The sequence below is a fragment of the Xylocopa sonorina genome, chromosome 15 (genome assembly GCF_050948175.1).
Source record: "Xylocopa sonorina isolate GNS202 chromosome 15, iyXylSono1_principal, whole genome shotgun sequence".
NCBI classification, from domain to species: Eukaryota; Metazoa; Arthropoda; class Insecta; order Hymenoptera; family Apidae; genus Xylocopa; species Xylocopa sonorina.
Window position 1 is genome coordinate 6,788,587 of NC_135207.1, and position 14,743 is coordinate 6,803,329.

Here is a 14,743-nt window from a genome sequence, read left to right on the forward strand (position 1 = left end):
AGCAAGTTTTCGTCATCAGTGTGACGAATCAGATTATAATTGATGTTGATTACTTGAAATATTTCGCTTGATATTAACTGATATTATGTTCACGTTGCGATTCACGCAATTGTTGTAACTTTCTTATCCTTTATTATTTTTACCTATTTATTTATTTTATTCTTTTTTTTTTTTTTAATACTTAAAAATATTTATCACATTCGTATTCAATTTTTCATCTAGAGTATCAAAAACGATCGTAATATTGAGACTTAAAAACCACGGTTTTGACTATATATACACACTTCTTTTAGTAACAATTATTTAAAAATAATTAAATTTTTACAGAAAAGTACCGTTTTGCGTTCTGAATATTGTCCGATTACAATGCGACTCGATTCGATTCAAAGTCGACGTGCTCCATCCTCTTGAATGCATCTTATTCTTAAATGCGGTAAACATGTTTCTCTCGACAAATATTCTGAGTAGTACATGTTGGGTTATACGTTTGTGAAACGCCTCATCTTTTTTACTATATATTATACTGTACGCTTCACTGATTTGTACATACTATCATGAGTAATACGCAGTATACGCCTAGACCCAAGGACGAACAAAGCAGTAACGATCTTAATCAAAAGAAAGAAAATGGAAAAAAAATCGACAACACGTTCGCTTCTTTCTAGTTTAATGCATGTGCATTTAGTGGGTATTTTTTAAACTATTCGGAGTCGCATTGCTAAAATACATACAACTCGATATTTCTCATAGCTATATGTGTTTTATATATATAAATATAAATATATATAAATATAAATAAGAGATAACGAAGGATAGTAAATTACAAGAAATAAAAATGACTATAATAGATTATATATATATATAAATATATATATTGTATATATATATATATATATAATTGTAAAACTATCTGACGATTGTACTTGTAAAACACCGTATTCCTACTTATATTTCTATCCTACTCGATTCCTAATATTCTAAATTGTAATTTACGCTTCTAACTTTAGGACATTACGTTAAGTTGAACTGCGTAAATTTTTATTGTATTCTTCTTCAGATTGATGATTATTTTAAAAGTTATCTTTTTCGCGTGATAAATTTTTTGTAGAAACTAATTTTTATCTTTTATAAAGAATTTATTTAAAGAATATTGTGCGTGTGGGTATATATATATATATATATATATATATATATATATATATATATATATATATATATATTTCACGATTCTAAAAGTTTGAAAAGAAAACTGTTTTTTTGAATCGTATATTTTACGTAAGTAAGTAGCAGAACAAGGGGAGACGATGGTGTTGCTAACAAATGATGGCTATTATCTAATGTAGTTTTGCTATTACATCTCAGAGGCACCATTAAAAGTAGTTACTCTCCCAATGATTCAATTTTATGGCGAATATATTTTGTTCCATTCGCTATTGCCTCGTTAATTGTATTCGTGTGAGCGTTATAATTTATAATATTTTACTATCATTATTTTCATTGTGTAGGATTAATAAGCTTTACAAATATTGCAATTAGTAACTTTAATTATCTACATTTGTACATTAATTTTAATGCTGCTGGTGCTATTAAAAATTTAAAAAAATCTAAAGGATATTAATTAAAATATGTTTTGCAAGCAATTTAAATTCGTATGTGCGTTCTAAAATTTGATCGATGAGCGCCCTCGTATATAGCCGTGTATTCAATGCACCATTATTTCTATAGGAAACTTTTATTTATCGAATAACTTCAAGGTAAAAGAGATATTAAAACGCATCGATGCATTATTTTCTCAGTCAAATGTTTTTATTTAAAATCTTTTATCGTTGAACAATGTTCAAACTTATTTAAAGTCTGATACTCATGTAACGAATGGCGCATGCGCGTCAATCTATACCGAATTGGAGATGTAGGATGTGCGACTTCAGAACATCCTGTGTGAAACGTATACATTCATATACATGTACGTATCTATGTAGTTTTATATATATATATATATATATATATATATATATATATATATATATATATTTGTACATGGTGATTAAAGAAAGTCAGTCTGAGCAAGATGGCCGGCCGGATGACTTCGGCCTTCTATTACTCCGCGCTAATTTTTTACTTGATATTGTTAACGAGTTCAAATAACGGGCAGAGGTTCGGTGAAAGAGCGAAAACCTTACACATCACGGAGGACTATGAATCGTATGGCTATAGGCGGCCGTTTGTCATAAATCGGGATGATTATTCGGCGGATGCTAACGAAACGTCATCCAGCCGAGCACGCAGGGATGTTCCTTCATCGTTCCCAAATAATCCAAATATCACGACGAAGGTATGCGATTACCTCTTTACGTTTCACCAGCGATCCAGTTATTTCGATGTTGCTTGCGAGACAGCGATGCCATTGATTCGTTTCCCGCATAATTTTACATTGTTTTTCTTCCCTTATCTCTGCCTATATATTTGTTATTTGTCGATAGGAACGATCTTTAGATTTTTTACGCGGTAGCTAATAAGGTCGGCTCTATACAACAGCGCTGCCTTTGTGCGGCGAACAACGTAGAACGTAATTGCCGTATTATGTCCCTTCCGGACTAAATTTAATCAATCTTCACGAAACGAAGTGTAGCGTCATAGTCGTTCTGTTATTGACAAGCAGAGGTCAGTAACCGTACCGTATACGTCCCTTTATTTCTACGATGCGATTCATATTTGAAATCGAATGCTCATTAATCGGCACACTTGGTTTATCATCAGCTGAACGCATCACGCTGCGATCTCTTCACTCGCGTACAAATGTATTGCGTGATTTAAATTTGGATATCGTTATTATATATATATTCACGTAAACACGAAACTCTACGGTACAACGGTGGTTTAAACTAACAACGTAGTTAACCCGTTCCCATCGAATTGAAATTGAACATTTTGATCAGTCTGTTTAGTCAAACGGTAATACTAACTTTACTTTCGATCTTGTTCGACCAGAGAAAAGCAGTTCGTAATTTATCGGTCCGTAGACATTTAGCAACATCGAACTCATGGAAATTATTTTTTCCTTTTTACAATCTCGGGTTCACGTTATCTTATATGATGATAATTATTGAAGCAGCTTAATACGTATTGGTAACGTATTTTGATTTATATTTGTCACGAATTGCCTTTGGTATCTTTACTTCGTTTCTTATTGCCGGAATTTCGGGGAAATAAAGGGACAACGGTTGAGTTTTAGTTTTTCTTTCTCCTGTGCGAAATATGCATTTATATCAGTAAATGCTCCGTGCAAAAAGTATTCTGATGACACAGCGGTATGTGACAATTAGTCATAGGTATATGTCATGTCGCTGAATGCAAATGTATATACATATATATATATATATATATAAAGCAGCATGTATTGTAATACTCTACACGTGAGGCTCGTATGAGTAACAGCAAAGGGGTATTATGTATCGGCTGTCTAAGGAGATAAAATAAACTGTACGAACCGAGATTAAGGCATTAGTCATTTGTAGGTACAAGTAAAATTTTGCTACTTATTAGTTTTTGTTAGAACATGGTTATAAACAGAAATTTATGTTTCTTATCGTTTATCGCAATCTCACTGTATAAGTTTGGACTTTTAGCAAAATGTATAGCTTCGATCTTGTATACGCATATAATTAAGAAAATGTGTTTATTCATTGAAACATGTTAGGCAACGTATAAAACAGGTAAACAACAAATAAGTATTTCGAATTCCTTTCACTTTTTTCACGTCTAATAAAATCATGTTTCACGATCAGTGACCTTGAAAGTACTAAAGAACAAAGAAGAGGGACACTATTGAAAATACTATTATTATATATTTACCAGTTTTTGAAACAATAAAAAACCCTTCTATAACGCGATGGTTAGATTCTTAGAAATAATCATGGTTAGATTCTACAAACTATACAGTATTGTACACTTTTGCTTCGATAATTGTTTGAAGTATGTTTACTGAACGTATCCGTAACGGGCTAATCGTGTTACATATCTGTTGATATTAAATAATTAACAAACGAAAGGATAGATATTTGTTTCCACAGTCTTTCTTATGTGTAAATAAAGTTTTTTTTGTTTGATGAGCAAGCTTGAAAATATTCATTACTCGACGTTTTTCAAATTTTTTGATCGTAACGAAACGATGTCGCTAGGACGTCATATTATATGGAGGGGGGGGGGGGGGGGGGGGATTTCCCAATTCTCTGTCCGCAGCGAGAGCAAAACAATGTTACAGGAGTAACCTGTTACAGAGACGTCGTTCGTAACGCTTCTGCAGATTAATAAAATTTTGTTTGCCTCTATATTTTCCAGGTCAATCCTTTAAACGATTCGCATCAACAACTGATTGTTCATTGGGTTGGAGAAAGATCGAACGTAATAATATGCCTGGCAAGGGACAGTACATCTATGATGAGATTGCAGGCAACCAAAGCCACCACGCTCAATCCCAGCGCTGTTTATATAAGTTACGATTACGGCGACACGTTCGTGAATATAACTGAAAAATTTCGTATCGACCAGCCGAAATCGACCACACCGCAATATGCGACTCTGGACAAATTCACTAATCATCCAAAGTATTACAAATTCGTAAGTGAACTATTCCCTACAGCGTTTTACTAGGGCGCTCTATTAGTTTCTTTCGCACCACGTTAGAAATTATACATACTTTAACTGGTCCATTAGCAAGCTCGTCTATGCCAGGGGTTCTCAAACTCGGTGCCGCGGCACCCTTTTTTGTTTTTCCCTGGAAAAATCTTCCGATGAATAGGATGGATACTTCGATGTTTGGGAAGGGTTTTCAGGGTTATGTCGGACTCTTGTCGGCTGGAACACCGCCGTGGCCTTCGGAGATCCGGCAACTTGCCTTGCGTATGCCAGGCAAACAGCATTGATAACTACTGCAATCAGCACTGATAAATCGGAAGTCGGCATAGCAGAAAAAAGGGCCAGAATTGGCGAACCGACGAGGCGTCGTTTTTCATCACAACAATGCAAAACCGCATGTTGCATTGGCTGCAAGAGAAAACCTATTACAATTTGATTGGGACGTTCCACCGCATCCTCCGTACTCCCCAGATCTTGCTTCATCCGACTATTACTTGTTCCTGTCATTAAAACGTTCTCTGTGCGATAAACGCTTTCAATTCGTAAGCGAAATAAAAACACATCTCGAGGAATATTTGACAAGTAAACCTTAACAATTTCCGAAGGGGGAGTAATGAAGCTTCCCCTGAAAGGTGATAAATCAATCTTAACAAACACATTCACGGTGGGTCACCGGCAGATATATGCAATACATTATATACAATTTTATTATTTACAGCATTTATGCAATTTAGCAGTCTGTTTTAATGACAGAAATAAGAAGTATCAGACATGTATCAATCATTGAACATTACATTTACGGAGGATGCTTGGGGCGTTAAATAACAAATATTACGTATTAATTTCGCGTATAAAAATAAAGGAAATAAACTTATGGGATTCCCTAATATATCCATCGTTTTCTCATCCGTTCCATTGTTCTTGCAATTCGCAATGTTTTTTCAGTGTATCTTCGTCGACAGTACGCACCAGTTACTTTTCATCACGCCGGACAACGGGAAGACTATTAAAAAGGTGCCGGTGACATTCTATCCGAGCGAAATCTCGTTTTACGAAATGGACGTTGATATTGTCCTCGCTCTGGACAAAGTCAGCTCCATGCGCACCGTAAGTTTTTCAATTTACCGAGTAAGGTCACTCCTGTAACGATTTGATTGTAATCATACTTGCAATCGTATTTTCACGCCTTTAGCGTAGTAGCAGTACACTGTACAAAGCCTTTATAGTGACTTATTAGAGTTTTCCCGGTTATCCGATTATATGTAGATCGTCCTGTTTCTTTATCGTAAGCGTAACTTCCTGCGATTTCTAACTTTTCTCGAAAGTAAGAAAGTATGCCAAAAGGATGAACATTTTCTGATATCGTTTATTGTTGCGCAGTATAATGCGATAGAGGAACTTGATAGTATTCTAGAAAACGAGTTTCAAGACTGGTTCCAGAAATGAGAACATTATCTAACTTACCGTGTAAATGGACAAGTCTACTATTATTTCGACTACTTAGAATGCGTCAATAGCTTTTATTAATATACAGTTGATATAATTAAAATACATTTATGTAATATATTATTATTTTATTTTCATTTCTTTTACTTTGATAATTTGTAGGATATGCTACTGCTATATATTTCACCCAAAAAAGTCTGCGACATTATACTGTTATTTCATTTTTAGCTATGGTTATCGACGGACACAGGTTTTTCATGGGTAGCGATACATCAATATGTGAAAGCATTCTTTTGGTCACCTTCGCCTGCATTGGTAATCGAACGAATGGACCCTACCGGAACAAATACCGTTTGCGAGTTTGATCTGCAGATCAATTCCCTGAAGGATGCGGCGATACATATGGCAGAACCATTAACTGTGGTTATTTCAGACGTGGAAGACTTTCAAATTAGAGGCGACTTTAGATTCGCTACATCGAAAAAATTAAAGGTGGGTAACGAGTCAAGAACGTGAACGTATATTACTGTACCGTGTCTGTACAACTGCATATGTAAGCATGATGGGAACGAGGAAAATAGACTTTTATCTTACACATACACTCTACCTTACAAATACAAAATGTTTCTTCTGTTGGTCTTTTTTCCTAGTAATCCTATTAGGTAAACACTAATGTCGTGGATTTTCCACGTGCAATCACGATGTACCGTATTACATATTCGTATTATTATATTCGAATCGAATGGATAAGGAAAATTTCGTTTTTGCAGAATGGAACGGAACACTTGGATCTTTATGTCTCGTACAAAAAGTTCAACTTCGTCAAGGCCGAGTTTAGTACGGCTTTGCCAATTAAGGATTATCACATCGTCGACGTTTCGCATAATAGAGTCTTCGTTGCTGCTTCGCACAGCGACACACAAGTGAATCTTTATATATCAGAAGTGATAAATGAAAAGAGGGCAACGTTCACCTTGTCTCTCGAGGGGATTCTTACGTTTTTCCCGAACAGCACCTGGAAAGACAGTTGGTTAAAGTAATTCATTAAGATTAAATTCATTAAAAAAACGTATTCTCCGGACTGTATTTACCTAAAAAGTTGTAACAAAATTTCTCCGTGGCTTTCTTTCAGTGACGTAGCAGACGAGACGTTTACCGACTTGTACAAAGTCCAAGGTATCCGTGGCATTTACATAGCATCTCAAGTAAGAGCAACAGCCAAATCAGGATCCATAGGACCAGAGCACTTAGTTTCGTTGATAACGTTCGATCATGGCGCAACGTGGAACTCTATAAAACCACCTACCTCGAATCACGAAGGTTTTCATATTCACTGCCCCAAAGATTGCTCGTTGCATTTGAGCCAGCGTTTGAGTCAACTGTATCCCGTGACGAGGGCAGTATCCATCATGAGCTCCAAGTCAGCGCCTGGTATCATAATGGCGACAGGAGTGATAGGGCCTAGTCTTAAGGGTCATCCTGCCCTGTACGTGTCAAGAGACGCCGGTCTCACTTGGAAACAGGTGCTTAAAGACTATTATTTTTTCAACATGGGCGACCACGGCGGTCTGCTGGTGGCTGTCAAGTATTTCAAGTCACGTGGCGAGACCAGAGATATTACTTTCTCCGTCGACGAAGGGGAGACCTGGCTCTCGTATCAGTTCAACGAGAAGATGCTACGTGTGTACGGACTGATGACGGAGCCAGGTGAAAACACGACGGTCTTCACGATGTTCGGTTCGGCCAGCGGCCAACATCAGTGGCTTATAATCAAGGTCGATCTGAGGATCGTGTTCGAGAGGGATTGCACCAAGGACGATTTTAAATTCTGGGTACCGTCTAGTACCGATCAGCCGGGTATATCCTGCGTGCTGGGTCGTAGGGAGGTTTACCAAAGAAGAGCGGCACGCGCCAAGTGTTACACGGGAGTGGATTACGATCGGCCAGTGCGGACAGAGGTGTGCCCATGCGATTATAACGACTATCAATGCGACTTTGGGTTTATGCGAGTCGGGAATCCTTATCACTGCATCAGAGACAAATCCATGACTACTTACGACCCTTACGCCGTATTGAGTAACTGTAAACCCGGCGCGTTTTACAATCGAACGAAAGGTTACGTCAAGATATTGGACGACGAGTGCGAAGGTGGATTGGCCAGAAACTTCGAGCCTGACGAGATACCATGCCCCATAGAGGAGAAACCCGGGTTCTTATTGGTCGCGCAACGGGAGCACATCTCGCGGATCGATTTGGTGGAAGAAAAATTGGAGACGTTGCCCATTCACAATCTGAACAACGTGATCGCCATCGAGTTCGATATGAGGAACAATTGTGTATATTGGGCGGATATAGTGAACGATACTATAGGTAGACAATGCTTCAAGGATGGCACAAGCTATCCTGAAATTCTGGTGGAAATAGACTTGAGCTCGATCGAGGGAATGGCGTTAGACTGGGTCTCTAACCTATTATACTTCGTGGACGGTGTTAAGATGAGAATCCAGGTAATCAGAACGGACATTTCCGTAATGGGAAGAATGCGGAGGACCATCCTAGGGCCTAACAATCTACAGAAACCGAGAGGAATCGCGGTTCATCCGATGAACGGATACATGTTTTGGACTGACTGGGCACCAGAAAATGCCTCGGTATCTAGAGCTAATCTGGATGGAACGGACGTGAAAAGGCTGTTCGTGGAACCGATTGTTGGATGGCCGAATGGAATAACCATCGATCACATAGCGGAACGTATCTATTGGGTAGATGCCAGGCTGGATTACATCGGGTCCAGTGACTTTGATGGGAAAAAATTCAAGAAAGTGATCTCTCAGAACGAGAGAGTGTCGCATCCCTTTGCCGTTGCTGTATTCAAAGACAACATGTACTGGGATGATTGGAAACATTCAATGATATTTGTCGCGGACAAGGACCACGGTCTCGGTATATCTAACGTTGTAGATCAGTTGCCCGGCCTGATGGACCTGAAGGTATTCGCCCACAGCATTCAAGAAGGTACTAACAGCTGCGTCAATAGCACTTGTTCGCACATCTGCGTGGGGGCACCCCACGGAGAGCACGTCTGCCTATGCCCCGATGGAATGGAAATGATCGAAGGGAAGTGTATGTGTCCGGGCGGAAGCGTAGCGTTCGCAAATTCAACGTGCCCCAAGGTGGCGAGTACGTGCGCCCCGAAACGGTTTGCCTGCGCGAACGACGTGTGTATCCCTGGATCGTGGCGGTGCGATCATGAGAACGATTGCGGTGACAATTCCGACGAGATCGACTGCAACAGGACCATCTGTATGCCGAACTTTGTGTGCGACGATACCAAGTGCATCTCCAAGGACTGGGTCTGCGACTTCGACGAGGACTGTAAGGACGGCAGGGACGAGATGAACTGCAAATACCCACAGTGCACCGAATCGCAGTTCAAGTGCGACAACGGAAGGTGTATATCGCACAGGTGGCACTGCGACGGTGAGAACGATTGTCGGGATGGTTCCGACGAGAAAAACTGCGAGAGGCAGCTGTCCCCGAGTACCTGTAGGTCCGACGAGTTCCTCTGCAAGAAAAATAGAACCTGCATACCAACTAGTTGGAAATGCGATACCGAGCCGGACTGCGAAGACGGTCAAGACGAGGAGGATTGCGAGGGGATGGTCTGCGAGAGCTGGCAGTTCACCTGTAATATGTCGCATATGAAACACAGCTGTATATACAATTCATGGGTCTGCGACGGGGATCGGGATTGCGCGGACGGGTCCGACGAGGTAAACTGCACCACCACCGTAAGTCCGACGCCGTTTACTCCGATGCTACCGAACAGTCCATGCAACCACTGGATGTTCACCTGCGACAACAAGAAGTGTATTCCGTACTGGTGGAAATGCGATAGTCTAGACGATTGCGGAGACGATTCGGACGAGCACGGCTGCGGTAACGACGAGTCCGAAGGATTTACTATGGTATATTCTACGGAACAGCCAAAGGTGTGCAGAGAACATCAGTATCAGTGTGTGAACGGTGTTTGTATACAAAACTCGTGGGTCTGCGATGGTACCAAGGATTGTGAATCCGGCGAGGACGAGATGCACTGCGCCGATCACTCTTCCTGCGTGGAGGATCAGTACAAGTGCCGGTTGGACGGTGCTTGTATCTCTATAAGGAATGTTTGCAACGGCGTAATGGACTGTCCGGACGGTAGCGACGAACTGAACTGCTCAGGCGAGCAACACTTCAGTACACCAGCTACGCCGTCCTGTTACGAAGGTTTGTTCCCCTGCGACGAGACACAGTGCATCCCCTTGGCGGCTTACTGCGACGGCAAACAGGACTGCGTCGACGGTTTTGACGAGAGTAACTGCGAGAAAAATGTCACACGCGTCTACCAAGTACGCGGTATAGCAGTGGACGAACGATCCATTAACGCCACCAGTTTCTTCTTGTATTGGTGGATACCTACGCCTAATAACATCACCTTCGAGTTTCTGCCCTCCATAGCGTACGCCGTGCCTGGGGCTAATTGGACCAACGCCACCGACTGGATGAAGAACGTGGACTACCAGTTTAATAATCTGAAACCGTACACTCGTTACAACGTGACCGTTTACGTTAGAATCAAGGGCCAGACGACTGTGTTCCCGCCAGCAAAATATTTCATCGTGAGGACAGGCGAGGGTATACCCTCGGAACCGTGGAACGTGACCGTAACTCAGAAAAATGGGACCAGCGTGGAGGTGACTTGGCAGCCACCTTTGTATCCGAACGGATCTATCATCGGTTACGACGGATTCGTAGTGCCACCTACTCCGCCCGTACAATTCTTCAGACAGAAGACTTCTGCCATTGTGGATATGCCGTTTGAGGCAGGGAAGAATTATTCGTTTTGGATAGTAGCGAAAAACGGCGCACGGGAGTCTGCTCCGTCCAACGTGGCTGTACTGACCTTCGATGGGTCCGCTAATATCAACCATATCGAGGATTTGAAAGTCGATGCGACCACCAATCACTCGGTGACCTTATCCTGGAAAAAGATGAACAACGTGGACTATTATCACGTATCACCAAAAGGACCGGCAAAGTATCCCGCGTTGTTACCAACCACCACAGACCAAAATCGTGTGGAGGTGCTTAATCTGGCCCCAGGTACTACATACACTTTCGAGGTTGCCGCGACGACCAACAAGTACGTTGGAAAGTCCACGGTTATTACCGCTACTACAAAGGACGCTCCTTTGCCGACCATCGTGAAATTGTTCGCTCATTTGGTAAAACCGCATGGGACCACAGTCAAGCTCACTTGGGATCCGCCCAAGAGCACTAAGAAGATCAAGTGGCAGTATGCCATTCACTATGCGGTGAATATGGCCGAGTTTTTCAGAGGTAATAACTTTGATCATCCTTAGATTATACTTGGATATTAATTACGATAATGTGTTGATAACTAATCATACTTTTTAGGATACAAACTGTTGACGTCGAATTTGTCAGCCACCATTAAAGACTTGGAGGCCTGCGAGTCGTACATATTCGCAGTCGGAGTTAATGGAGATTATGGTGCTGGCCCTTTAAGCGATCCTGTTATGGTCTTTACGCATTTCAACAAACGTGCTCCACCAAAGAAACTGAAAGTTACTCCGTTGGACAGACCCGATGCAATAGTTATCTCTTGGAGTGCCAGTTGCCCTAACATTGACGAACCGATTAGATATACGGTAAGTAAGGATGCGATTTTCACGATCTGTAGTCTGATTCGTAGAAAATGTGTTTAATTACCAACAATGTGTTACAAATATATCACGAAGAAGCGCAACAGATGGTTAAAACGGCCAGCCAGAAACAACAATATATTCATTTCAATGTATTAATTGAAATTTCAGATCAGTATGTTGGAATTGAACACAAAAGTGCCACTCACTGTGACCCTACCGCCGACCAACGAAACTATCATGAAGCACACGTTCAATTCCATTAAACATGGCGGTAGATATCAGATCTCGATATCCACGGACGTCGAAGACGCCATACCAAGTTACCCGGTTATCTTCGCGATTCAGGGTATTCAACCGCCGCATCAGGTAGATGTTTCGCACGGGGACCAAGGATTCATCATTTACTGGCAAGAACGGAATCTGCCAGAGACCGTGGATCCCGACAAGTATCATTATGAGATTCTGGTAGTAGAAGGAGTGGAAATGAATGAGTCGCTTGCTAAAATTTATAAAGTCGATCAGCCACCATACACCTACGAAGATCCGAAACCGGATGTGATTTACACGTTCGGTGTTCGTTTAGTTACCGACGACGGTTTCCGAAGCCCTATAAGCGAGACTGTCAGCAAACGATTCAGCGCAGGTGATTATTCTTTTTGATCATTATTTTTATACCTTGTACACGCATATTTCGAAGTGCTTTTCTTTTCACAACAATACTATAGTATAATATTTGAATTCGTTTTAACATTAACTATATAAATATACGTATGAAGATTAAGAACTATTTGTAGTTCTTTGCGACTGATTGTATTTGACGATGATGGGAATTCAATCGGTGAGATCTTTGTACTTAGCTTTGTTGTAGCAATTCAGGTTTGCTATGTGTCCCTCCCCCACTCTGTGCCTTGGCGAATACCATTCGACCGTGCGTTTCTTTTTTTTTTTTTTTTCTCAGTGACAGCATTGCCAGTGACGATAAATACGTCCAGCATCCTATCGTTTGCGATACCAATCTGTTTGCTGATCGTGGCCTTAGGATCTGCGTTGGCTTATTTCGTGGTTAGACACAGAAGGTTGACTAATAGTTTCACACAGTTTGCTAATAGCCACTACGATACAAGACGTGGACAGGCAACTTTTCCGGGCGCTACAGATGGTTTAGGTAATTTTATACAACTTATACTTAAAACAGTACAATTTTGTATCTTCCAGCCAGAGTAATAAAACATTAATTTCAGTTTATTAGCTTACTCTATTTTACAGTTAGCGGATTTGGCTCAGAATTGTATACAAATTGTAAACTAACTTTCTTCAAAAATCCATGATTTTTTAAACATTGCATTTTCCCAATTACAGAAGAAGAAGACAGTCCAGTCATCCGTGGTTTCTCGGATGACGAGCCTCTGGTAATAGCGTAAACTAGCAGAAAGTATCAAACACGATAACACAACACGTCCACACTGCGAAGCACGCATATAAAGTTACATCACAGGTACATCACATTTTCTATATGTGTGTATATACAAAAATTACATGTGAGAGGAGGGGATATGTGCCAAGACATTATTGCGATCGCGATAAAGTTTGAGTATATATATTCAAATGAGGGATGACCCGACCCGTAAAAGTAGAAAGCTCAAGACTGACTGACGTACACACGCACGCGTGCGCGCGCGCGCGCACACACACACACACGCACACACACACACGCACACGCACACACACAGAGATGCGCGCGCGCGAACATCGATATAAAGGCGTGTACACATTACTATAATCGTAGTAATCAGGATTGACTGAATATGGGCTGCTCAGAGCACTTGCGCGAAAGGTTTGCGACATCCATATGCGATGGGAAAGAAAAAGAAATTATACCACACTATGTTTACAGAGTATACTAATTATATACGTGTACATGTTATAAAGTCGATTAAGTATACGGATGATTAAATTTATGTTATATCGATGGGCCGTATGAGAAAGACGATTTGTAAAGGTAGAACGAGGGCGAATGAGAGAAAGAGAGACAATTTGTACATATAGTAAATATTTTGTACGAATAGCTCAACAATTTTAAGCTTATTCGGGGGATGCCATACATAACGTTGACCATGAATTTTGTACTATACGTATAACAGGTAACAAAAAGAAACCACTTTATTTTCCTATAATGAATTCTTTTATTACTTTTCGATCTTTCTTTATTCTTTATTATTTTCTGTAACATCTTATCATTGTTTAAGACTCATTTTCTCAAACGAGGAGTTGCATCGTCGCCTCTTCCTAGTGGACACAAAGAGCGTTAATTTTCATCATACAATTTCACAACCGTAACAAAATTCCAAAAGGAGCGAGGAATTTTCGTCGCTGCACTAAGAAAAAGAAATATTCTTTTTTTTTTTATAAACTGTGCCTTCGCTCTGCTTTATAATATATAATACTTTTTCTTCTCTTTTCATACACACGTAACACGAACGAGCTTGTGCATAATTAAAGAGTCGATGGGAAAAACGATGAGAGTTTTTGCTATCCTTCAGAAACGAAGAACAACATTAATAATAATTCATCCTGAGAAATCTGAGGGACACTAGCGAAAAATGGACTTTCATCGTTTCTTGTCTCCGACCCTTCAACTGGTAATCTATGTATACATCATTGTAAACCTTCTAAAGAACAACCACGATGAATTTTCATTAATATCGTCGGTAGAAGTTTCGTCAGCAATAACGAAAAGGAAAGAAGGAAAAGGCAAATTGTCTTTCCTTGCTGTTAACAATTTGATTGAAAGTGATAGATCGTTTCGTATCCTCCATTGTGAGCCTGTCTATTTCTGAGCGATTGTTTGTAACTTTCTTATAATTCCCGTTTTCTATTCTACTTGTTCGATGCACTTTGAGAGAAGAAACAGATGTAAAAGTAAAAAAGAGAAAGTATTTTATACCGTT

At 40.2% G+C, this 14,743-nt stretch overlaps 1 protein-coding gene across 2 annotated transcripts; it reads left to right on the forward strand.

The window, feature by feature from the left end:
• The first annotated feature begins 2,042 nt into the window (after nt 1–2,042).
• Nucleotides 2,043–14,185, forward strand: LOC143430812 (sortilin-related receptor). 2 transcript variants are annotated; one of them, XM_076907238.1, is made up of 11 exons: nt 2,043–2,332; nt 4,339–4,617; nt 5,581–5,742; nt 6,310–6,573; nt 6,852–7,117; nt 7,214–11,466; nt 11,545–11,798; nt 11,964–12,438; nt 12,754–12,960; nt 13,155–13,449; nt 13,528–14,185. In XM_076907238.1, the coding sequence occupies exons 1-10, from the start codon at nt 2,069–2,071 to the stop codon at nt 13,214–13,216; spliced, it is 6,486 nt and encodes a 2,161-aa protein (XP_076763353.1). In that variant the 5' UTR covers nt 2,043–2,068; the 3' UTR covers nt 13,217–13,449; nt 13,528–14,185. The 2 variants fall into 2 exon arrangements, with proteins under 2 accessions (XP_076763353.1, XP_076763354.1); XM_076907239.1 differs by having other exon boundaries at nt 13,155–13,290; nt 14,042–14,185.
• The last annotated feature ends 558 nt before the right edge of the window (nt 14,186–14,743 follow it).

What these genes read in the sequence shown, in the direction of transcription:
- LOC143430812 (XM_076907238.1), top strand. Translation starts at nt 2,069, where the DNA reads ATGGCCGGCCGGATGACTTCGGCCTTCTATTACTCCGCGCTAATTTTT. An exon ending in TGGAAAGACAGTTGGTTAAA is followed by an intron (nt 7,118 to 7,213) that starts GTAATTCATTAA and finishes GCTTTCTTTCAG; the next exon opens with TGACGTAGCAGACGAGACGT. An exon ending in GGGCGCTACAGATGGTTTAG is followed by an intron (nt 12,961 to 13,154) that starts GTAATTTTATAC and finishes TCCCAATTACAG; the next exon opens with AAGAAGAAGACAGTCCAGTC.